Source organism: Pleurodeles waltl, chromosome 4_2, assembly GCF_031143425.1.
Source record: "Pleurodeles waltl isolate 20211129_DDA chromosome 4_2, aPleWal1.hap1.20221129, whole genome shotgun sequence".
NCBI classification, from domain to species: Eukaryota; Metazoa; Chordata; class Amphibia; order Caudata; family Salamandridae; genus Pleurodeles; species Pleurodeles waltl.
Genome location: NC_090443.1, coordinates 1,054,153,691 through 1,054,180,196, shown reverse-complemented (window position 1 = coordinate 1,054,180,196; position 26,506 = coordinate 1,054,153,691). Strand labels below are relative to the sequence as shown.

At 45.6% G+C, this 26,506-nt stretch overlaps 1 protein-coding gene across 1 annotated transcript; it reads right to left on the bottom strand.

The window, feature by feature from the left end:
• Nucleotides 1–758: 758 nt before the first annotated feature.
• Nucleotides 759–20,758, bottom strand: LOC138294024 (mucin-22-like). Its single transcript, XM_069233275.1, has 3 exons — nt 20,498–20,758; nt 1,921–2,433; nt 759–1,811 (listed from the first exon to the last, which is right to left on the bottom strand). The coding sequence occupies exons 1-3, from the start codon at nt 20,756–20,758 to the stop codon at nt 759–761; spliced, it is 1,827 nt and encodes a 608-aa protein (XP_069089376.1).
• Nucleotides 20,759–26,506: the final 5,748 nt, after the last annotated feature.

Genomic DNA, 26,506 nt, shown 5'->3' with positions numbered 1-26,506 from the left:
CTCTCCCTGAGATAGATAAATCTTTATTGCACGATTAATTAAAATCATTACAATCAAGGTCCCCAGAGCAGGGGGAGGCATATACCAAATAAAATGAAAGTTAAAAAAAACTACATGAAAACTGTTATAAAAGACATAAAAAGAAAAGTAACAAGCTAAAATCAAATTCATTAAAAGATATAAATAATGAGCAGACCATTCCTCCCCAGACTAAAAGGCTTCCCCTTATCCCCCTTCAGCCACTGATTCACAACCCAGATGAGGGCAGGATTGGTTGACGAGCCCTTGCACTCCTGACAGTTTCTATCAATGTATGAGAGGGTAATTTAACATGGAGGAGAATCAGGGGCGTGGGGAGTGGCAAGCAGAGCGGCTACAGATTTAATAAATTTCAACTTTTCAGTTTTTTACCCTCCCTGAGCATAAGGGAATGTTATCTCATCCAAGAGGCCAATTCTATTAAGTGGGCACTGATGTTTTCCTCTGAGGCAGGGAATCTGTCAGTAAAAGAGACAACGATCCGCGAGATCATCAGCATCAGCCATAGTCCTGAAGTCTTTGCACAGAACAGTCATGTAGATGTTAAAGCAGGGATGAAGAGGAACACCCTAGAACTCCACAGACCAAAGGCTTTGTGTTGAAGCGATAAGGTTTCATAATAGCTGCTTGAGAACGATCGAAAAGAAAGGACCACGCCCATTTTAGAACCTGGTCACAAATCCCAAATGAGATAAGTGTATCACATAGCTTTTTATGTATCACACTGTCAAAGGCAGAGCTCGGATCCAGAAGGATGACAGATGTCCTTTGCCCCGGTCAAGTAGTCTGCTGCTAGTGTTCTTGAAATGGTGGCAGCTGTGACCACTACTGTCCACTGCTTCCCCTTCTGTAGTTACAGCGCTGGCCACTGCTGCCCCTTCTGTAGTTACAGCCTTGGCCACTGCTTCCCCTTCTGTGGTTACACCAGTGGCCACTGCTGCCCCTTCTGTAGTTACATCTGTGGCCACTGCTTCCCCTTCTGTAGTTACAGCGCTGGCCACTGCTTCCCCTTCTGCAGTTACACCAGTGGCCACTGCTGCCCCTTCTGTAGTTACAGCGCTGGCCACTGCTTCCCCTTCTGTAGTTACAGCGCTGGCCACTGCTTCCCCTTCTGTAGTTACAGCTGTGGCCACTGCTTCCCCTTCTGTAGTTACAGCGCTGGCCACTGCTTCCACTTCTGTAGTTACAGCTGTGGCCACTGCTTCCCCTTCTGTAGTTACAGCGCTGGCCACTGCTTCACCTTCTGTAGTTACAGCGCTGGCCACTGCTTCCCCTTCTGTAGTTACAGCTGTGGCCACTGCTTCCTCTTCTGTAGTTACAGCGCTGGCCACTGCTTCCCCTTCTGTAGTTACAGCTGTGGCCACTGCTTCCCCTTCTGTAGTAACAGCCCTGGCCACTGCTTCCCCTTCTGTAGTAACAGCCCTGGCCACTGCTTCCCCTTCTGTAGTTACAGCCCTGGCCACTGCTTCCCCTTCTGTAGTAACAGCCCTGGCCACTGCTTCCCCTTCTGTAGTTACAGCCCTGGCCACTGCTTCCCCTTCTGTAGTTATAGCTGTGGCCACTGCTTCCCCTTCTGTAGTTACAGCGCTGGCCACTGCTTCCCCTTCTGTAGTTACAGCCCTGGCCACTGCTTCCCCTTCTGTAGTTACAGCTGTGGCCACTGCTTCCCCTTCTGTAGTTACAGCCCTGGCCACTGCTTCCCCTTCTGTAGTAACAGCGCTGGCCACTGCTTCCCCTTCTGTAGTTACATCTGTGACCACTGCTTCCCCCTTCTGTAGTTACAGCGCTGGCCACTGCTTCCCCTTCTGTAGTTACAGCCCTGGCCACTGCTTCCCCTTCTGTAGTTACAGCTGTGGCCACTGCTTCCCCTTCTGTAGTTACAGCCCTGGCCACTGCTTCCCCTTCTGTAGTAACAGCGCTGGCCACTGCTGCCCCTTCTGTAGTTACATCTGTGACCACTGCTTCCCCTTCTGTAGTTACAGCTGTGGCCACTGCTTCCCCTTCTGTAGTTACAGCGCTGGCCACTGCTGCCCCTTCTGTAGTTACATCTGTGACCACTGCTTCCCCTTCTGTAGTTACAGCTGTGGCCACTGCTTCCCCTTCTGTAGTTACAGCTGTGGCCACTGCTTCCCCTTCTGTAGTTACATCTGTGGCCACTGCTTCCCCTTCTGTAGTTACAGCGCTGGCCACTGCTTCCCCTTCTGTAGTTACAGCCCTGGCCACTGCTTCCCCTTCTGTAGTTACATCTGTGGCCACTGCTTCCCCTTCTGTAGTTACACCAGTGGCCGCTGCCGCCCCTTCTGTAGTTACAGCTGTGGCTGCTGCTGTCTCTTCTGGAATTACAGCTGTGGGCGCTGCTGTGGTCCCTCCTAAATCTGGCAGGTACTGGTGTCGCTGAGAATATGGCAGTTGTGGTCCTTGTTGTGATTGTTGCTGTTGCAGCAGCTATGGTCTCTATAGTCATGAGGGCTGTCACTGCTGCTTTCAAGGTGGATGCGATTACAGTTGTGGTTCCTGCTGATGTGGCTGGAACTCTCATGGCAGCCATGGGACTTGGGAGCTATTATTAATGCGATGGTCCCTGCTTCAGTAGAAGGGGTTGTATATAACTGTGGTCACTGCTGTTCTCTGCTGATAGCACTGTTACTGCTGCTGTCCCTGCCATGGTGACGGCTTTACTCTCTGCTCAGGGTACATCATTGGTCGCTGCTGTTATCCCTGTGCAACTGCTGTTTCCGAAGCAGCCACCTGTGGGAGCAAAGTGGGTTGAATGAGTGTCATGAAATATCTTCTGTGTGCTTGCCAAGGTAAACTACTTTTTAACACACTCACCAATGCAAAAATCTGTGCAACATGTATAACTGCTGAAACCAACTCTGGAAGAGTCACGTTGTATTCTCTTATCACATCAGCATCAGCTCTGTCTAACCAGGCGTAAAAACGACTCATGGACACACTGCGGTGCAAAGAAGGCATATCTTAGTCGTGCAAAATCCAATCCAAAATGTCTTAACTGATGTGTTACACTGTCTCTAGAGTTAAGGGCTTGATCTCGTGATGATTTTCCCCCATTACATGCACTTGCAACACTCCGTTCCTTAAAAGGTAATCAGCAAAGGACTAAACATGAAAAGTAGAATAGGGGGATACATTTCCTCATCAAACTAGAATGTGACAGTTGTCCCGCCCCCTCGGAAATGATGTCACATCCGTTACCAGGACTTACGGTGCACCTGAGAGCCCGTCCCAGAACTAACGTAGGTGTAGAGGGGTGTCACGTGGGTTGTGACATCATGGGGTCACGTGTTAGTCACGTGCCAGGGTCCTAGCCCCTGTGTCTAGGTCTATGGGTTGTGTAAAATAGGGGACCCTGTTGGTGTGCACCCTGTTTCTGCGCCTAAGAGTACAAGTCTAGATATGTCAGACATTCAGGACCATGTGGCTGCTTGGGTGCCTCCTCACAGGGTGGAGCATTGGAAATGTAAGGCCAAACATTCACACTGCTGGCTAATCCAAAAAGAGGGGCTGGGCAAATGTTGCTTTTGTTAGAGCCAGCCAATCAATTTTAGAAATGTAAACCTAAAACAGATGTATGCCCCCCAGGACAGGACTCAAAGGGTGACAGGCATTGCAAATCGAAATCTATACCCCAAGACTTTCCATGACAGTCATCAAAGGGATCTCAGTAGTAGTTATATTATAAACTGACCATGCAATTAAAAGTTTGAAACAAAACAATGGACCAGTAATGCAAACCTAAAACAGATGCATGCCCCAAGAGTTCCCAGGACAAGCCTCATCAGAATGACAGGCATCACAAGTCTAAAACAGATGTACACCCCAGGACAGCCATCAAAGGGGTCTCAGTAGAGGTTAAATTATAAACTGACCATGCAATTAAAAGCTTGAAACAAACAATGGACCAGTAATACAAACCTAAAAACAGATGTATGCCCCCCAAGGCCTTCACAGGACAGGACTCAGAGGCTGACAGGCATTGTAATTTAAAACAGATGTATGCCCCAAGGCCTTCACAGGACAGGACTCAGAGGCTGACAGACATTGCAAATCTAAAACAGATGTATGTCCCAGGACTGATGTGTTACACTGTCTCTAGAGTTAAGGGCTTGATCTCGTGATGATTTTCCCCCATTACATGCACTTGCAACACTCCGTTCCTTAAAAGGTAATCAGCAAAGGACTAAACATGAAAAGTAGAATAGGGGGATACCTTTCCTCATCAAACTAGAATGTGACAGTTGTCCCGCCCCCTCGGAAATGATGTCACATCCGTTACCAGGACTTACGGTGCACCTGAGAGCCCGTCCCAGAACTAACGTAGGTGTAGAGGGGTGTCACGTGGGTTGTGACATCATGGGGTCACGTGTTAGTCACGTGCCAGGGTCCTAGCCCCTGTGTCTAGGTCTATGGGTTGTGTAAAATAGGGGACCCTGTTGGTGTGCACCCTGTTTCTGCGCCTAAGAGTACAAGTCTAGATATGTCAGACATTCAGGACCATGTGGCTGCTTGGGTGCCTCCTCACATGGTGGAGCATTGGAAATGTAAGGCCAAACATTCACACTGCTGGCTAATCCAAAAAGAGGGGCTGGGCAAATGTTGCTTTTGTTAGAGCCAGCCAATTAATTTTAGAAATGTAAACCTAAAACAGATGTATGCCCCCCAGGACAGGACTCAAAGGGTGACAGGCATTGCAAATCGAAATCTATACCCCAAGACTTTCCATGACAGTCATCAAAGGGATCTCAGTAGTAGTTAAATTATAAACTGAACATGCAATTAAAAGTTTGAAACAAAACAATGGACCAGTAATGCAAACCTAAAACAGATGCATGCCCCAAGAGTTCCCAGGACAAGCCTCATCAGAATGACAGGCATCACAAGTCTAAAACAGATGTACACCCCAGGACAGCCATCAAAGGGGTCTCAGTAGAGGTTAAATTATAAACTGACCATGCAATTAAAAGCTTGAAACAAACAATGGACCAGTAATACAAACCTAAAAACAGATGTATGCCCCCCAAGGCCTTCACAGGACAGGACTCAGAGGCTGACAGGCATTGTAATTTAAAACAGATGTATGCCCCAAGGCCTTCACAGGACAGGAATCAGAGGCTGACAGACATTGCAAATCTAAAACAGATGTATGTCCCAGGACTGGACTCAAAGGATGACAGGCATTTCAAATCTAAAACAGATGTTAGCCCCTAGAACTTCCCAGGACCGGAGTCAAAGGATGACATGTATTGCAAATCTAAAACAGATGTATGCCCCAGGACTTTCCAGGACAGCCATCAAAGGGGTCTCAGTAGAGGTTAAATTATAAACTGACCATGCAATTAAAAGTTTGAAACAAAACACTGGACCAGTAATGCAAACTTAAAAACAGATGTATGCCCCCCAAGGACTTCACAGGACAGGACTCAAAGTCTGACAGGCATTGCGAATCTAAAACAGATGTATGCCCCAGGAATTTCTAGGACAGCCATCAAAGAGGTCTCAGTAGAGGTTAAATTATAAACTGACCATGCAATTAAAAGTTGGATCGACAATGCCCCCCTAAAACAGATGTCTATTCCTAAGCCCCACCACCACAAAAGCCTAGGCATAATAAGCACAATGAGGCTGGTATAAAAGCCCCCACATTCACAGACCTCTTTTTTTCTGAACTACATATTTGAAGTTTGCGGAGAGCAGGTACCATCAGGACCTCAAGGCTGAAAACATGAAGGGCAGAGCACAGACTGGTGATGCTAATCCTCTTCTACTGAAGGTCTGTAACTATGTGTTGTATGTATATGTTCTACTGTAGTTTAGCCTAGACGTTACCCCCACCGCCTTTCCAAATATGCCCCATGAGAGTGTAATGCCTATGTTTTGCAGAGTTATCAGAGCTATACGTTATACTGTGTTGAAACCTTTGTTTAATTTGTAGAGGTGCACAGTATTTTCAAAGTAAAAAACAAGAGGCTGGTATAAATAGAAGGTCTAAGCTTATAGTACAGTTTACATGATAATTAAAGGTTTTTAATATTATAAGCTCTTGATATGTAGTTTAGAATCGTACAATTTTATTTCTACAATGATTTTTAAAATAGCACTATCTAACCCTGTATGTTTTAAAAGGTATTTAGGAGTGTCTGCTTTAGGGTTGATGTTGATGTGGAACGGGATGACGCATGCCTCATGGGGACGTTATGTTTTGCCGTAACTTATGAAATTATCAATTTAAAAACACATACTGAAAATTGTCTTTAGGATGCATTTATAATGTCAAGTTACCTCTTGTAATTAATGTTCATGCAGGAGTTATGTCTAGAGGAGGCTTTGACTCCCTGTAAAGTAGTGCAGAGTTTAATATGCCTGTTGCAAAGGACAGAACTATATATTTTTTATGTGGACAGCTGTGTGGATTAGTAAAGCCACCCTTGACAAGCACAGAAAAAAAAAAGAAAAACTTGAGGCCCAGGTGTCCTTGGTTGTAAAATAAGCCCTGGTTGTTAGGACATGGCCCTGACCCTTGGCCCCAGCCGCCATTACACTTGTACTGCTAGGGTATGGCAGAGACAACGACCCCGGCCTTTGCCTCTGCCATGCCCTAGCAGTACGGGTGTAATGGTGGGTAATGTTGGGGCAGGGGCCGTTGTCTCTGCCATGCCCTAGCATTACTGGTGTAATGGTGGCTGGGGCCCCAAACCATGTGTGGTCCGGGACTCCATGCAGTTATTACAAAAGTGTTGTTAGGCACTGGGTACTGACCCCGGCCCGATCCTAACAGTACAGTTGTAATGGACTGCTCGTGGCCCCCGGTCCCTGTCCTCCATTACAAAAGTGTTGTTAGAGCTGGGCCGTGGTCAATGCCCGACCCTAACAGTACAACTGTAATGGAGGACGGGGACCGAGGGCCGTGAGCAGTCCCCATCCTCCATTACAAACGTGTTGTTAGGGCCGGGCCGTGGTCAATGCCCGGCCCTAACAGTACAGCTTGAATGGAGGACGGGGACCAGTGGACAGCTCGAGGCCCCCGGTTCCCGTCCTCCATTCGGAAGTGTTGTTCGGGCCAGACACAGACCCCGGCCCGGCCCTAACAACGGCATGTGTGCAATGGTGGGCGCGGAGCCCCAGACCGCACGTGGGCAGGGTCCCCGCCCGCCATTATATACTCATTATTACAGGCTGACAAGGACCCCTTCCCTGATAATGATTATATAATGGCGGTCGGGGACCTGGACCACGCGCGGTCCCGGGCCCTGCGCACTGCAGTAAGCCCCACAGAGCCCCTCATGCCCACCACAGTAGGTGGGATATAAATATAAGGGTAGGTGCTGCATCAGCTTGCCCTATGCCCCAGTAAGGGGTTAAAGGGCTCTTCTGGCCCAGCGCCGATCGCTCTTGCTTTTGTTCCACCACCCCCCAGTATGGGTTTAAATGTAGACCCTTGTTCATACCTGGGGTGGCTACGGTGATATCCTGTCAATTGGGGCCTCTAAACGTGGGGGCCCTACCTATCTCCATAGGGTTGGGGAGGACCAAATTAACTCATTATGTGTGTCTGGAGGAGCACGAGGCTGGTCAACGCCGTGTCCTCCGCCTGCTTCCTCACCCTCCGCATGCTCCGCAAGATCTTCCGCTGGATCCCCGCCGACACTAGAAAAAACGTGACCCACGCCCTCGTCACGAGCCGCCTGGACTACGGCAACACCCTCTACGATGGAACCACCGCCAAACTCCAAAATCGCCTGCAACGCATTCAAAACGCCTCGGCCCGCCTCATCTTTGACGTACCCCGCAACAGCCACATCTCCGCACACCTGAGACACCTGCATTGGCTCCCAGTCAGCAAAAGGATCACCTTCCGACTTCTCACCCACGCACACAAAGCCCTCCACAACAAGGGACCGGAATACCTCAACCGTCGCCTCAGCTTCTACGCCCCCACCCGTCTCCTCCGTTCCTCTGGCCTCGCGCTCGCTGCCGTCCCTCGCATCCGCCGCTCCACGGCGGGTGGGAGGTCCTTCTCCTTCCTGGCAGCCAAGACCTGGAACACCCTCCCCTCCAGCCTCAGGACCACCCAGGACCACTCCGCATTCCGGAGACTCCTCAAGACCTGGCTTTTCGAGCAGCAGTAACCCCCCCTTTCCCCTAGCGCCTTGAGACCCGCACGGGTGAGTAGCGCGCTTTATAAATGTTAATGATTTGATTTGATTTGATTTGATTTGATTTGATTTGATATGCCCCTCCTCCCCCTTGCGTCCTGGAATGGATTCCAGAATTTTGTAGGCAATCCACTGTACACATATATACATATATAAATAATTTAGATGTATTTATTTGTCCAATTGTTATGTAGTATGTGTTATATTGTTTATAATTATGTAGGGTATTACTTGGACTATAAATGACACCATAATATATGTGAATATTGTTTTAAAGTTCTGGAGCCACATAAATATTGTCCAATTGAAAGAGCCCTCAATCTTATGTTATGCATCGGCGCCACCATGTGGTCTGTTTAATAAACAGCTCAGGGTATTTGAAAAATGTAAACATTAGTTTTGTTTTTTTGTTGATTGTACTTTCAGAACTGTGTAGTGGCTCCAATTTGTATGGATTGCGAGGGTACTTACCATTGTTTTAAAAAATATATATATATATTTCTTAGGTGTGTTTGTAAAAAATCTTGATTGGGACATATGTATTAGTATATACGTCTAAAAGTGTGTGTATACCCGACTAATTAACAAGGCTTACAGTCATGAGGAGTGGTAACGCTTCAACTAATATTTATCTGCATGGCTGCCTTGCAATTATGTATATAGCTTAAAAAAGCATTAGGGTTTAAAAGTCCTTGTCTTTTTGTCTCTTCTGTATGTAGGATCCCCTAGAGCTAACGATATTCCCCTAGTAAATGGATGCCCTGCAACAAGGTATATGTATCTAGAGAATTTATAGTTCAGAGAACCCTGTCAACATCCACCCTAAACAAAGATGGCTCGATTTTTTTTTTCCATTTATGTTATCCTGTGTTTGTGTGCTTTTACAGGGTATGATGCTGAACTACAGCTGGCGGTTGGGGCTCTACAACAAATCCTTCTGGCTCAAGACGGACCAGGCACACTGTCTCATGATAAAGCTTTTGCCAGTAAATAAAAAGGAGGCATTGTGTAAACTATGTGAAACCTAAAAAAAAGCTCCATAAAAACCACATAGAAGGTACCCTCAGAGAGCATGTATAGTCTGTGTGTTATATTGTAAATGTGACATTTTATTCTTTTTTTCTTCAGGCCCCCCCCCGGCGGTACAAGTGGCTCCCATGGTAACTAACCAGAATGTAGTAGGGTTCGCTCAAAAGACGGTCCGCAAGAGGAAGTTCCCAGCGTCTAAGGAATGCCCACCTATAAAGAATGGCCCCTCACATCGGAACACAGCAGGTGTATTTTAGAAATTGTAGAGCCAGATTAATTAAATCCTTATTGTCTCTCAAACCTCTTTCACTTCTATGATATCGCTGCTATAGCAACACCTCATATGTATTTTGTTATCTTTACATCATATAGTTATCACAAAAGAGATCTGGAGGAGTCAACCGTCAGGCTAAACCGGTGGCACCGCCTTTAAAGGTCAACACCTTGACCCTTCAAAACCCCAAGGCACCAGCAACATCCGTGATCAAAGCAGGGCCCAAGGACAAACCGTGCACGGGCTCTACAGACAGACGTGATAGACCAGGTCCAGCCCTTAACTACACCACACCAACAGTAATAAAGGCTATGCCCAGTACTGTGAACACTTCTACAGCAACTTCCTATGTGCAAGGGTTTGGACAATCTGACAGCATCGCGCTTACAACCTCAAAAGTGCAACATCCTGTATCATGTAGAACCTATGGTTTAGACAAATCAGTGCAACAAGCCTAAAATAAATTGGTTGTCCTTAAATAACTGCAAGAAGAAGCTGCAGCCCCCTGAGCTACAAGCCTCGCCTTCAGACCTGTCTTTTAAAAATGTTGTTAAGGCTTAGACTGTTCCACCTAGCCCACAGAGTTCTAAATGCTCAAAGTTTGAGGACTCTAATATAGCGGGCCTGTCAACGACCTAGTACCAGCAGCATGTATAACTAGCCCTCCCAGTCTACATGGCACACACATGGAAACAGACAGCCCCATAGAGGATCCTTATTCTGGGGGTATAGGACTTCTCAAGGCACTAGCGGGTTTGGTAGAGACTTCGGAAGCCAAAGCCGCAACAGTGCTCTGTGACCCTTCTAACGCAATCCCGAAGGATTGCAATCACAGAGGTTTCAATCACCCACACACAGCCACAGCGCTCCCTATGCATCAGAGGCTTTGAGTTATTATGACCAACATTTAATTTCCCCATATCTGATGTCACACATTACACCCTCAGGGGCGTACAACACCACCAGCCCAACACCAAGTGCCTGCGCGCATTGGTCTTCACCCTCCTCCCCAACATACCCGACAGCAGTACAGACTGGAGCGGTGCACAAAATCAGAGTTTTGGAACTCCATCTAGCGATGATCAGGCCTCGGACGTACCAGGGTGTTCACATTGGGGCCCTGTTCTTTTGACCCGTCCTGACCCACCCATTCAAAAAGGGCTTATTGCGGTTAACAGTGATCATACCACCGGGGAGGCTAGGGGTAATATACACCACACAGCTAACGACACTTGTAGTGGATCAAAATATGACGCACTGACCCCCAATAGGGTTTTGGAAACATATCTGAAAGAAATACATCAGGCCGTTAGGAAACTAAAATCACGCCTGAACCTCAAGACCTCAAAACAGAGGAAGTTGGGGGTCGATACTGGGTCCTCCAGACCATCCCAGAGAGTGTTAATCCTGCAGTTAGCAATGCGTAGAAGGGAGGTGGTTATAGCTTGTGAATCAGCCATGGCAGACATAGACAATATATCTGCGTGACTAGACAACCGTGTCCCCCTAAGGAGTGAAAGATACGCTTTTTGTAAAAAGGGTGTCTATAGGTCTTAATATGAAAACAAACCCTAGACATATTCACTAAGGCTCTATGGCTCTTGCGCACACTCAAAAGCATAAGGTCCGTGGAACCCTCCAACAACTCCTTCAAAGCCTCAAAATACAATACTTTAACATATAAAATGATCCCTTCTAGGTCTCAAGGCATAAAGTCAGGAGGGAACAGCACAAACATAGGTTGTTTTACGACCTCAAGGGCAGGTGTTCAGAGCCATGTAGTACCCCAGCACCCTGATGGGTCCTTAGTAGTGGTTGCTGTAGGTAAAGTTGCTGGCACACACCCGTAAATACAACATCTGCTGTTCAAATAGGCTATGGGCACTTACCTACAAACAAGTGGTCTTGTAATAAGCAGAAGTGGGTTAGTAGCGTTAGACAGCATATGTGCTAGTAAGGAAATTAAAGAAAACCAAGCTATGTGTTACAAGGAGGCTTAAAAACACACCAGCACAGAGCATTAGTCCGCTACCCCAGAATGGCAATCAAGATATCCCACTAGACAGCAGTGATCCTCAAGCTGAGGATTCAGAACCTGTGTTTTTAGAAAGTGTTAGAAGGTACAGTCGTACTATAGAACGGTTTAGCGCTACAGAACGCTACGAGGAATTCCGGTTTGTTAACCTAGACCGTACAAATTCCTCTGATCATGGTGTTTTAGCCATCCACCAAGCTATACAAACACTAATAGAAAGGTTGTTACATGATGTGGGTCCTCATGTTACTTCTAACTGCGTTTCCAGGGGCAGGACATTGACAGTCCTTTGTTCACACGTAGAACTCCCAGGGTGTGTCTGACGCTGTGGAATTTCTAGAGAATCTCTGTAACCTGTTGCAGAGTAAGGCAGAAATAGTAGCATATGGTACCTTCAGAGTTATAGCCCTCATTGGCTGGGGCCGTGAGGGTGGTGTTTCCAGGCCTTTAAAGAGTATCTTGTATAGCCAGATCATTTGTAAGAAACAACAATGGTTGCTCAGTTTTAACACAGGAGCAACCAACACCTGTCTGGCAGCCAGCATAGTGGGGTTACAGTTGGACCACACTACGCCCGATTCTCATATTATGCCTAGAGCTGTTGAAGCCCACAGGGCTCTTGAAATACCACACAGCAGAATGGTCGGTTTCAGCTATCTGGGGCTTTGTGAGAACTATTTTGCAGTTACAGTGAAAGTTCTTTACCACAATGGTTCCTGGAAGTACTTCACAACCGGGGAGAGTGCGAAAAACAAGATCGTTTATGTTCTCCATCATGAAAACCACTTTTATGGTATTTTGAACCTTAAGGGTTTTCTAGGAGCCAAGTACGTATGCCCCCACTGCGATCATATATACAACACACAGACAACTCATCAGTGTGAAATGCACTGTAAAATGTGTCAGAGGGATGGTTGTATTGAGGTCGCTGAGCAGAAGGTCCAGTGTCGCACGTGTAATCTGTTTGTCGCTCGCAAAACTGCTTGAGCATACACACCAGACTTGCGCATTGTTTACCTAAAATAGACTGTACGGCTTGCGGGCATTACGTCCTCTATCAGCATAAATAAAAGGCATGAAATATCCCAGGTATAAGGTGTATTTTCAGGCTGGGACAGAGCACAAGTGTTACATGGTTAAAGGGCTCCCTCAGACCAAAACTGAAGACTACATAGTGTTCGATATATAGTGTACACAGGAGACGGGTGTACACCAGCCTAATTATATTTATGCCCATCATCTAACTTCCGATGACAACTGGGAGTTTGAAGGGCGCACGTGCGTAAGCGACTTTTTCACCACTGTCATGCAGCCTAAATTCAAAGGGTATTCTATGGTGGCTCATAACTCTAAAGCGTACGACTCCTTTTTTCCTTCTTTATGCTACAGACCATGATTGGAGAAAAGATGGCCGTAGAACTCATAACCCAGCGTTCAAAATTGATGCTGTTAACGGTGGTGCCTTTTCAAATATGGTTCATCGATACCCTAAATTTTCTACCCATGAAATTGAGTAAATTACCCAAAGCTTTTGGTTTCCCAGGTTGTAAAGGTTATTTCCCTCACTTTTTCAACACATGCGCCAACCAGGATTATGAGGGTCCCATGCCTCCACCCTCCAGCTGAGGTATCGAGTATATGATGCCTGTTGAGAAAGAGAGCTTTCTACAGTGGTACGGTGAAAACCGTGAACATAAGTTTCATTTTCAAACCGAGTTGAAAGCATACTGTCAGGCCGATGTAATGATCTTGCGAAAAGCCTGCAACCTTTTCAGAAATTTAGTGGTGGAGATGACCAAAAAGATGAAGGTTTTAAAGCCCAACATACCCCAGATGACAAAGACTTTAGAATACATAGACCCCTTCCAGAATATCACTCTTTCTTCCATGTGTATATCTATCTACAAACACATGTTTTTGAAACTGTACAGAATCGCCCTAGTACCGCCAGACCTGTATAATGGTAAACAGAAGCAATATTCAACCCCCTCGATCCAGTGGCTTATGTATATCTCGGACATAGAAGACATAGCCATTCAACATGCGTGACAGGGTGGTAAATACCGCTTGGGGCCTTAATATCTTGACAGTTATGCCATAATTAATGGTCTGCCAACTGCCTTTGAATACAACGGCTGTTTTTACCTTGGTTGTCCTCGTTGTTACAAACCCCATAAGTTTAACAAGCTGCTGGGCAACAAGTTTGAGCACCTACACCGTTCCATTCTGATGAAGGCGCAATATGTTAAAAACTATGGCTTTGTCATGAGAACCCTTTGGGAGCATGAATGGTATGATATGTTAACAACAAATGTTGAGCCTGTGTCTTTCATTAAGAGTCACCTGTTACCAGAGCCCATGGAACCCTGCAACACCTTATTTGGTGGGCGTAGAAATGCTATACAGCTGTACAGGGCTGTGGGCGATGGTGAGTAAATACACTATTACGATTTAACAAGTCTGTATCCGTTTGTGAACAAGCAAAACTTATACCCCGTAGGTCACCCAACCATCATATACAGGGACTTTAAGCCCATTGGCAAATACTTTGGGCTCATTAAATGCCAAATCTACCCACCCGATGTCTTTACTTCCCAGTACTGCAGTACAGAGTTGACGGTAAGCTGATGTTCCCACTATGTCGTACCGGTACGTGGTGTAGCTCTGAGGTACAAAGGACTCTAGAGGAAGGATACAGGCTTGGTAAAATAGTGGAAATATGGCACTTTGAAAGGACAACAACACAGTTCTTTTCTAACTATATCAACCTGTTTCTAAGAGACAAACAGGAGGCTTCGGGGTTTCCAGAGTGGTGTGTTGATGAGGCCTCTAAGCAAAAGTACATAGATGACTACTACACTCACAAGGGTATACGTTTGACACATGAATTGATCGAGGTCAACCCAGCTCGCCGGCAGTTAGCCAAACTATGCCTAAACTCCTTAGGAGGGAAATTCCCACAACATACAAACTTGTCAAACACGACCATAATAACAGATCCTGACGAGTTGTTTAAGTACCTTTTTGCCCCCAGTTATGAGGTGTCCAGTTGCGAGTTTATCGATGATGAGACAGCTGCTCTGTGCGGGTAGTACACTAAAGATACCCCACAACATGTAACAATACAAACATCTTCATAGCATGTTCCACAACCGCTCATGCCTGTTTAGAGGTTTACAGAATGCTAGATAAACGGCAGGACAGGTGTCTATCATGATACAGACTCTGTTATATTTGTGAGTAAAGTAGGTGATAAAGACCCTCCATTAGGCGATTATCTAGGGGATTTGACCAGCGAACTACAAAAGGGTGAACACATAGTGGAGTTCAACTCATCAGGTCCTAAAATCTATTTGTATAAAACCTCAAACAATACTGTATGTACGAAAGTCAAAGGTATCACCTTAAGTGTTAACAATACAGTCAAAATCAATTTTGACAGTCTTAAGGACCTGGTGAACGAATACGCTATGTCCGATACCCGTGAAAATAATAAAACAATTGTTGTACATCAGCCTAGCCAAGTGCGGTCCAAAAAGCGGTGGGAAATGACAACCCAACCTTTACCTTAAAACCTAGTGTTTGATAAAAAGGTCCTCACTGAGGACTGCAAAACCCTACCATATGATTATTAAAAGGACATTAGACTCTTGAATCATACAACTATGGACACCCGTTTGCAACATCCATTCTCTTGCGTTCTAGCAGGTCCCTCAAATTGCAGTAAAAGTTATTTTATAAAGAAGTTGTTACAAAATGCACCCCATGGTCTATCCCAAAACCCAAATAATATTGTATGGCTTTATTCATGCTGGCAAGATCTTTATACAGAACTATCCTTAAGGTTCCCGCACATCAAATTTATCGAAGGCATACCTGGTAATCTCAACAATGATGCACTATTACCTACAGACCTCGAAAACATGGTTATTTGTAGATGATCTCATGCATGAGGGTGGGCATCATCCAGAGATAGAAAAAGCTTTTACCCAATTTTCACACCATCGTAACCTGAGCATATGTTACATTGTGCAGAACTTGTTTTATAGAGCAGTTGTTCTATAACTCTGAACGCCTCATACCTTGCTTTATTTAAAATCCCCAGGGACAAACAATGTAAGGAAATGCCTCCTTGGCATGGTTACCCCCTGACTTTTTGCCTTTGCTGATGCCAAGTTATGATTTGAAAGTGTGCTGAGGCCTGCTAACCAGGACCCAGCACCAGTGTTCTTTCCCTAACCTGTACCTTTGTCTCTACAATTGGCACACCCTGGCATCCAGGTAAGTCCCTTGTAACTGGTACCCCTGGTACCAAGGGCCCTGATGCCAGGGAAGGTCTCTAAGGACTGCAGCATGTCTTATGCCACCCTGGGGAATCCTCACTCAGCACAGACACGCTGCTTGCCAGCATGTGTGTGCTGGTGGGGAGAAAATGACTAAGTCGACATGGCACTCCCCTCAGGGTGCCATGCCAACCTCACACTGCCTATGGAATAGATAAGTCACCCCTCTAGCAGGCCTTACAGCCCTAAGGCAGGGTGCACTATACCATAGGTGAGGGCATAGGTGCATGAGCACTATGCCCCTACAGTGTCTAAGCAAAACCTTAGACATTGTAAGTGCAGGGTAGCCATAAGAGTATATGGTCTGGGAGTCTGTCAAACACGAACTCCACAGCACCATAATGGCTACACTGAAAACTGGGAAGTTTGGTATCAAACTTATCAGCACAATAAATGCACACTGACGCCAGTGTACATTTTATTGTGAAATACACCCAGAGGGCGTAGAGATGCCCCCTGAAAACATACCTGACTTCCAGTGTGGGCTGACTAGTTTTACCAGCCTGCCACACACCAGACATGTTGCTGGCCACATGGGGAGAGTGCTTTTGTCACTCTGTGGCCAGGAACAAAGCCTGTACTGGGTGGAGGTGCTTCTCACCTCCCCCTGCAGGAACTGTAACACCTGGCGGTGAGCCTCAAAGGCTCACCCCCTTTGTTACAGCGCCACAGGGCATCCCAGCTAGTGGAGATGCCCGCCCCCTCCGGCCATGGCCCCACTTTTGGCGGCAAGGCCGGAGGAGATAATGAGAAAAACAAGGAGGAGTCACTGGCCAGTCAGGACAACCCCTAAGGTGTCCTGAGCGGAGGTGACTCTGACTTTTAGAAATCCTCCATCCTGCAGATGGAGGATTCCCCCAATAGGATTAGGGATGTGACCCCCTCCCCACCGGGAGGAGGCACAAAGAGGGTGTAGCCACCCTCAAGGCTAGTAGCCATTGGCTACTAACCTCCCAGACCTAAACACACCCCTAAATTGAGTATTTAGGGGCACCCAGAACCGAGGAAGATAGATTCCTGCAACCTGAAGACGAAGAAGGACTGCTGACCTGAAGCCCTGCAGAGAAGACGGAGACACCAACTGCTTTGGCCCCAGCCCTACCGGCCTGTCTCCCCACTTTGAGAAAAACTGCAACAGCGACGCATCCCCCAGGGTCCAGTGACCTCTGAAGCCTCAGAGGACTACCCTGCATCTAAAAGGACCAAGAACTCCCGAGGACAGCAGTCCACAAAGACTGAAACTTGCAACGAAGAAACAACTTTTAAAGACCACACGTTTCCCGCCAGAAGCATGAGACTTTCCACTCTGCACCCGACGCCCCCAGCTCGACCTGCGGAGAACCAACACTACAGGGAGGACTCCCCGGTGACTGCGACCCTGTGAGTAGCCAGAGTTGACCCCCCTGAGTCCCCCCAGTGACGCCGGCAGAGGGAATTTAGAGGCTCCCCCTGACCGCGACTGCCTGCTTCAAAGAACCCGACGCCTGGGAAACACACTGCACCCGCAGCCCCTAGGACCTGAAGGATCCGACCTCCAGTGCAGGAGCGATCCCCAGGTGGCCCTCTCCCTTACCCAGGTGGTGGCTACCCCGAGGAGCCCCCCCCCTTGCCTGCCTGCATCGCTGAAGAGACCCCTGGGTCTCCCATTGAAACGTACTGCAAACCCGACGCCTGTTTGCACTCTGCCCCCGGCCGCCCCTGTGCCGCTGAGGATGTACTTTTTGTGCTGACTTGTGTCCCCCCTGGTACCCTACAAAACCCCCCTGGTCTGCCCTCCGAAGTCGCGGGTACTTACCTGCTGGCAGACTGGAACCGGGGCACCCCCTTCTCCATTGAAGCCTATGTGTTTTGAGCACCACTTTGACCTCTGCACCTGACCGGCCCTGAGCTGCTGGTGTGGTAACTTTGGGGTTGCCCTGACCCCCCAACGGTGGGCTACCTTGGACCCAACTTTGAACCCTGTAAGTGCTTTACTTACCTGACAAACTAACAAATACTTACCTCCCCCAGGAACTGTTGAATTTTGCACTATGTCCAATTTTAAAATAGCTTATTGACATTTTTGCCAAAACTGTACATGCTATTGTGTTGATTCAAGGTTCCTAAGATACCTGAGTGAAATACCTTTCATTTAGAGTATTGTTTGTAAATCTTGAACCTGTGGTTCTTAAAATAAACTAAGAAAAGATATTTTTCTATATAAAAACCTATTGGCCTGGAATTGTCTTTTTAGTGTGTGTTCCTCATTTATTGCCTGTGTGTATGTAGAACAAATGCTTAACACTACCCTTTGATAAGCCTACTGCTCGACCACACTACCACAAAATAGAGCATTAGAATTATCTCTTTTTGCCACTATCTTACCTCTAAGGGGAACCCTTGGACTCTGTGCATGCTATTTCTTACTTTGAAATAGCACATACAGAGCCAACTTCCTACCAACAACAAATATCGATCATCGCTAAGCAGATGTACCCTGGAAACACTCAGTTTTTTCTTAGAAGCCTTTAACGACGCCACTGCTAAACCTCACGGGTACCTGTTGGTAGACTTAAAACCCAAGACTCTAGAAGACTACCGACTATTTGCATATATTTCCCCACCAGACCTCCCGGTAGCTTACACCCCTAAAACCAGATCCCTGGCATATAAAAACAATTTCTAAAAAGCCTTTTGTAGCATTTACTTTCTAAACCTTATAGTATAAGGTGTTGACCATGTCTGCACGTGGATGCCGTAGTTTAGCACTCCTAAAAATACTGGTCACAGATAGTTCCCAACAAAGAAAAGCCATCCTTTGCTTGGCCTCGGACGACTTATGTCAGCCCTTTCAGAAATAGCCCTAAACACCCTAAAAGGCAATGTCCCTATAGCAGAGAGTGAGTTCCGCATGCTGAAGAAGAGGTGTGCCCTTATAAAAAAGCTTAGCAATAAAAGGGCAACCCTCATTTCTAAGAAGAGACTTGTGAAACAGTTGTGCAGCTTTATAGGAGCACTCCTGGGCATAGCGCTACCATTAATTACAAACCTCCTAACCGGGAACTGATGGTTTATGCCCAGAAGATGTACCTGGTGTCGTGTCAGCAACTAGACCAGTTGGGCCTTTCTACAGGTGACGCCTGGAATATATACGAAAAAATGAAACACTACACCTAGATGCCGAAATTAAAAACATTTTAAACAGGACCGAATTAAAACCTTACAACAAAGCCGATCTTTACTCCACAGCTCTTTAAAACTTCCTACAAGCCTATAAGCAATGCACTTCTGAAAAGAAACAATGACTCTTTATTCCCAAGACTCTGATCCGCCACCCCCAGCCCATGCAACGCTTCAGGATCAACAGCCCCAACAGCAGCCAGTAGAGATACCGACGAGTGAACAAATGATTATAATGTGCCGCACACATTACAGAATCACTTTCTCTACACACCAAATGCAAGAATCCAGTGGTATAATACTTGGAGGCATTCTGAATTGTATAACTGAAGGATTAAGTACATGCTAAAATTAGCATGTTTTTTTATTAACATACTTGTTTTATTTGAAGATATGTGAAAATAACTATTTTTTCCTGAATTGTTATCAGAGGATATTACTGCTACGCTAGAAATCCCACTCACCTAGTGATTTTTATTACGCTGTGGTTTAGCTCAGCTCTCAGAAAATTGCACTCACAAACATTGCATTACCGCACACTGAGGGAAATAATTAGAGGGAACATTGCCTTTGGGTATGCTGAATAACTTCAGAGCCACTCTTTCCACGGCGTACTTAGCGTTTGGTAGGTGTAGGGCCTCTGCGTGAGCCAGTCTGACGCTTGGTGACACTTTCACTCTCTTTACAAACAAACTGGCAGACAGTATAACAAGTTTATACTGTTCCGCATCCCCACTGATGAGACAGAACGAGTCCTTGTTGTGGGTTAGTTTGATCTTAAGATTGATGCAATTGACGGGTAGCTTATCTTGGTAGAAGAGGTCTGAATGTATGCGCCCTAAGAGGTCAAACTGTCTACTGCTGGAGGCAAAGTTTGCTCTTTTTACAAAACCCTGATTGTGACCATCCAACGCTGTAGCTTCGAAATGACCATAAGTATCTTTGTAGAAGAGTCCTGCTGAAAGGTGGGTGCCAGAGCATCACAGCTGTAATTCAGAATGCCCTATACGTGTACATGTTATCACTCTGCGTGGTAAGCCGATCCCCAAGGGTGATGTCCACCTGATTAAACATGGTTGCTATGGGGTACGCGATCATTGCCACTTAGCGCCGTTCTCTATGTTGGAACCATCCGCTTTTACAATTTTACAGATGAGGTGCAGCAGTGTATTGTTCAGATCCAGATACATGCTCGTGGACCCTGACATAAAACTCTATCGGCGCCAAGGGCATTAAAGCGGCTAGTGGTGATACTTCTATGAAAAAACTGTTTTCGATGCTAGTCTGCGTGGGTTTTAGAGAAAACAATGTCTAATTCCGATTTAGCGCATTCATCCGATGCACAGTGTACGAAGGCCATGTTTACACAGTATTCGGCTTTTAAAAAAATATTTACGCTAGTGCCCCTTCTCTTCCTCTTCTTCGTAGCTCTCTTTCGACTTACGGATCTTCGTTTGTGATCGCTTTTTGAAGACCAGCGTCTTTTTTTATAGGGGGCAGGCGGGCCCCTGCGCTTTGAAGCACCACGCTTCCTTTTAACACGTGTGTGAGACTTGTACACCAACCCCGCTCCTTCTTGGAGTTGTTTGTTCATATGTTCAACAACCGCAGACGTCACAGAACTCACAACGTCCTGCGCAATGTTCGAAGCTGCCGCTTTGACGTGCTGTTTTGCAATTTCATATCCTGTTATCAAGAACGGCATGGCTCTTCTAAACAAACTACGGAAGAAACCCCCCAAACTGACCCCGTACATAACAGGGGCCCCTTGAAAGTACAGCAGTGGGGCTCTATATCCAGCCTGGTTTCTGTAATAATCCCTATACATAGAGGGGTTGCTGTATATTTTCATAATCACCATGATGACTCGTTAATAGTCGCTGTCGCGTCACGGTCTTAAATGAAGTTTAACAATAACTTTCCCATATTTAAAGGACACCAGTTCAGCCTGATTGTCATAGATCATGATCGTAATGGTGTCAAAATGTTTTTTAGAAACTGACACATAGACGGATTTGTTGTATTGTATATTAACCATTGTGTTATTTTCACCCTACACCTGGACCCATCTTAGTAATGGCAGATAACTATCTCCGATCCTCTGCGACTCTACGATGTCACTATACATGTAGAGTGTATAGAAACTGCTGTTAATATCGGGGTATGCTTGGTCCGGTTCAATTTGACTTCTGCTATGTTGTACTGTCCCTAAAACCCTTCTTAATTTACCCGAACAGTTAAACACTGTATCGCGACTTGGAGCTTTAAGAATCACCTTCCGTTTAACGTTATCTACCACTAGATGAACATTTGTGTACATTTCAATGTTGCCTATAGATATGTTGATGGTGTGGACCACTGAGGTAACTGTTGGGTAATAGCCTGGAGGAAATCCTGCGGGGATGCTCACAGGGTCCTGCTCACACTTCATATTAAATTTGGCCTCGAGCACTGAAAAAGTATTCCATGTTTGGGTGTATTGGATGTCCGTTAGGCGACCTCCCAATCCCCTTTCAGGTCTACAGGTTTAGCCAATTTCACTGTATAAATAAAAATTTGATTGTCAGGGAACATGTCCTTTGAGGCATTGGACGGCAGCATAATATAAAATGGGGATGTCTCCATCTCGGCATCTACAACACCCCTTCGTACTCACAAAACCTGCACAGAACTGGCCAACACCCAGCTGTTAAATTTCTCAGGCCACCCTCGCCATCTGACAAAAACCTTCTGGTTAGCGCTGCTATCTTTCCTTTTTAGAATCTTTTCAAACCTATACACCTTGTGTGGATCATTAGGTACCTTCTGTAGCTCTCCTTGTAAAAGACGCCCAACACCTTTTCCCCATCATAGTCTTTTAGCCTGTAAATATATACATCCTCTTTAAGCTCCACACTTTCCACTATAAATATCTTGTCACTAAAAGTCTGTTGGTAACCCTTTGTAAAGACCCCTTTTAGTTTTGAAACCCTAACATGGTTGCCTTCTTTTAAAAGCGGCTTCTTTACACCAGCGGCGATTCCCTTAAACAGTTCTCCACACCTATTGGTGTTATAGGCCGTAAAATATCTCCACATCTTAAACTTTAAGGTCTGTTAAAATGTTCTATAAACGTCAGATTTTACCTCAGTGTGCGTTACAAAATGTTTAAAATTATACTGTTTTAGTAATTTCTGAAACGTTCTGTTCAAAAACTCTTTTCCAGCATCTGTTTGTAGTTTTTTGGGTGTTCGGCCTTTCCTGAAGATGGCTTTAAAGGCGTTGGTCACACTGCTCCCACTTTTATCGAATAAGGCTTCTGCGGAGGAGTACTTAGATAAAACATCTATGACCACTAATATATATTGAGCACTGTTATTGTGTTTTGCTAAATCTTGAAGACTGATTATGTCCGCCTGCCATTGATAATCTACTTGCGCATTAACAATTGTAGGGCTTCTCTTAAACCGCTTCTGGGCGAGCTTATGGAGTAAATACGCCTCTTCACCCAATAGTCACGTCTTCACCTGGGCTCTTTTTACTCTCTCATTTTCAACTAGAGCCCTTCCAAACAGTGCTTCGGTATCCTCGAAGCTACCAACACCACTTATATCGTAATTAAGCTTCCTTAACCCTTCATCCCCTGACATGTTATCAGCTGTTACAAGTCATGAAATGAAAGACAGATGTTTTGTGTTAGGCCATTTTATTAAAAATAAAGAATATTAGCACAGCATAAACACAACATCTAGCTATTGGTCTTATGGGTGGCATTACTGTACAACATGTTGACTTTTTACTATGCATACATAGTATGACACATGCTACATACATTACTAGGGCCCCCACCGCTACTCGGCCTCAGTGTCACCTGTTCGGCTAGTTTTTTAGATAAAAACTCAATAGCTCTAGACACAACTTCCCTCTCTCCCATCCTATAACTTTGTACAGTCAGAATACTGATAGCATTCATAAGCTCGTACAGTGCTAGACTGGACAGTACAAAACCCTTATTTATGAAATAACCATCGGTCAGAAGCTCCAAAGCTGTGCGTAACACGGTCGTCGGCAGAAGTCTTAACTCATGCATACACCCATTTTACACGCTCCAGTATTTATCCAGTGTAGGCATCCACGAGTTGATACAACATCTGGTTATACATTCAGGAATGTCGCACAGCCCCGTAGCTGACAGTTCAGAAATGTTCAGATACTGTAGAGTTACGGGGAGTATTTCAGCTATTCATTCTTTAACCAGCACATATATCAATCTCCCGATACAGATGTATCCAGGGTGTAACACATAGACATCTTGCACCGCGACACTCTGATTCTCGTCCTAAAAAGTGAGTAAGTATGTAACGTTAAATAACACCATTATGGCCTGCAACCCTTGACCTCCGTATTTTTTAAAACAGCTTTTGGGGGGGGCTAAAGACCTCATTCTTCTATTTTTATAATAAATATCACACATTCATCTTTCTTTGACCCTTTCTATCAATCTTTTGTCAAAACAGGTACACATCCCCTGCAAACGTTCAAGTTTTGAGCAGGGCTTGCCAGCGTATTGGATCTCATTGACAGCTGCTGCCAAGCCCTTAATCACATCAGCGTGGACATATTTCTTCACAGCGGACAACCTGTACACTAGCTTATATACCTTGTGAAGGTCTAACCTGCTACATATGTGCTGAATTGTTCTTAATGTGTACGAGTTGTATAGACACTTGTGAGCCTCCTGCTGTTGTTCGTTAATTTTATGTCCATAACAGAGGTTATAATAGTCACGTTTAACACGTGTTCACAACAGTCGCCGCAAAACCTTTAGCAGGCCACATGGTGTCATAGGGTACGCCCGGAGTTTCCTTTTCAAAATCTGGGCTATCGTAGGTGGACACACATTTCTTACGCTGCTCTTTGTTCTGGCTTGTAATACTTTCAGACTGTCTGAAACAGCATAAGCAGTAAAAATTTACATTGTTAACCTTTAGCGCAGACCCCTCTAACGCATCTCTTTTTGTGGTTGGTTTCTACGGTTCAAACTGAAAGAAAAAGACAAACTATTAGTTGAAAGTATGATATCAGCGTATACAGGATAAGTGTCTATAGCGGTTGTTTTTATTTTACTAACCTCATCATTTTCGCTACACTGCGGCTGCTCTGAAATCTTGCTAGTCGCATAGGTCCATTGGTATATAAGTGGTGTCGGAGTTTACACTTGCCGGCTGTACGACGACTGCCTCAGTATCAGGGTCCTCCTGAAAGCCCATTTCTTCATAGATCGTCGAATTCGGTGGTTCTATACCTTCTTCATTATCTTCAGTGTCGATGAAGTTGATTCCACCATTTAATTAGTCTTTCGAAGCCTCGCTGCTGTCAGCCTTAATAGGGGATACCAGTTGCGGCCAATCCTTGAGGCTCAGCTTTTCAAGCCGATGGCAAAGTTCCTCTTGAAAGCCGGTAACGTCGGAACCACCATCTTTAGGGGCAGCCGGCTGTGCATTCTCATCCAACACCGAAGGCGTTAGGGTACGATATTATCTACTTATAGTGTTCTGGGCCCTGAGGAGGCGGCTTTTCTGGTGAGAGGGCTGTAGCTCTTCATAATGCCCTGACAACCTATTTCAGCTATGGTTCAGCTTATACGTTTTCAATGGTTCAAAAAGGGCATAGTCCTCTACAACACATATCAGTCACATGCTCTCCTTGATGGCTCTGATACGTTGAGGGGCTACACGTAACGCTAACCATGTGTCATGACCTTTGCAACATTTGCCCAGCCCCTCTTTTTGGATTAACCAACAGTGTGGAGGCTTGGCCTTACATTTTCAGTGCTCCACCCTGTGAGGAGGCACCCAATCAGCCACGTGGTCCCGAATGTCTGACATGTCCAGACTTGTACTCTTAGGCGCAGAAACAGGGTGCACACAAACAGGTCCCCCATTTTACACAATCCATAGACCTAGACACAGAGGATAGGACCCTGGCACATGACTAACACGTGACCTCATGATGTCACAATCCACGTGACACCCCCCTACACCTACGTCAGTTCCGGGGCGGGCTCTCATGGGAGACTGGAAGTCCTGGTAACAGATGTGACGTCATTTCCGAGGAAGCGAGACAACTGTCACTTTCTAGTTTGATGAGGAAAGGTATCTCCCTATTCTACTATGAAAGCAAGCGAAGGAGGCATGCAGTTCGCTCAACACATTTTACATAATTAAGTTATGAGTTGTGAGGTCTATCACCCCTGCTACTGCTCATAAGCCTTTGAAAACAAAACAAATCGATGGAAGCCTTTCCACAAATCATCACAACATATGTCAATACGTTGATGGAGGCAGAATATTAAGATTACATAGGTCTCTATGAAAAGGAAGTCCCAAGGTTGGACAGTTACATTTTAACACTTTTATAAGATGGGTTCTCCCCACGTTGTGGCCAAGGTTCGCCAAACAATTTTCAGGAACTGAAAAGCATCAACACTACTATTTGCACTACTAAGAGGATGAATGCCTTCGGTATGCAGTAACTGGTTATCCAAATAAAGTACATCATTTTAAACAGTCTTTACTTCTCCATTTGTTATGAAAAGCGTCTGAACATTTGAGGATGGGGGTGTATTTGTATTTAATGCCCCTTTGTGAAACTGCCACTCTCCCCTTCTTTCCCGCTTCTCCCACATTTAGTGTGCTGAAACTCAAAGTTCTCCAACTCAAGCATCTTGGGTTTGCCATCCTTCCCTGACTTATGCAGGAAGAGGAAGAACTCTCTTCTCTTCACTACAACGTTAAGGATTAGGGCCCTCTAGGCAGTGGCATTTCCAAGAAAGAAGGAATTTAGGGATGTAGAAGGGCATATGGTGCTGATGTGGTGTCCTGAATTTGTTGAAAAAGTGAGGATAGTTTCTGAGTTACTAACCCCTTACGCTTTTTCAACGGTCTGGAATGTGCACTAAGTCTGCAATGCAATAGGAGACTGGAAAAATGAGTGTTAAAGCCCACAAACACAGCCAAAAGCTTGGTGTGAAGAATTCACATTAGGTGTTTTGGATTTCATTTATGTGTCCCATGGGCTGGTTGTGTTGGACTATGGGAACTGTAACCTTGCAAAAAGGTTATTACTGAACAGGTTGTGAGGCATTAATCAGTTCACTATTAACTGCATTCAAACTGGGCTTGCTGCACTCCTCTGAAGAGCCCCAAACATAGCAAAGTACCTAACCTGAAATGCATTGACGAGAAACGTAAGAACATTTATTGGCACAAGAACAATTGCACTAAGAGTTGAATATAGTTTGGGTGAGTGCGTTAACGCTATGGGCCTTATTCACAAAAGGCATCTATTTGTGGCGTTCTTCTGACACAGATTTCCACCTATGTGGAGTTTATGCCCAGATGGTACTCATCCCCTTACAAAGGTGGTGGGGGATGGAAACTCTTACAAATGAAGTTATGATCATAACCTTACT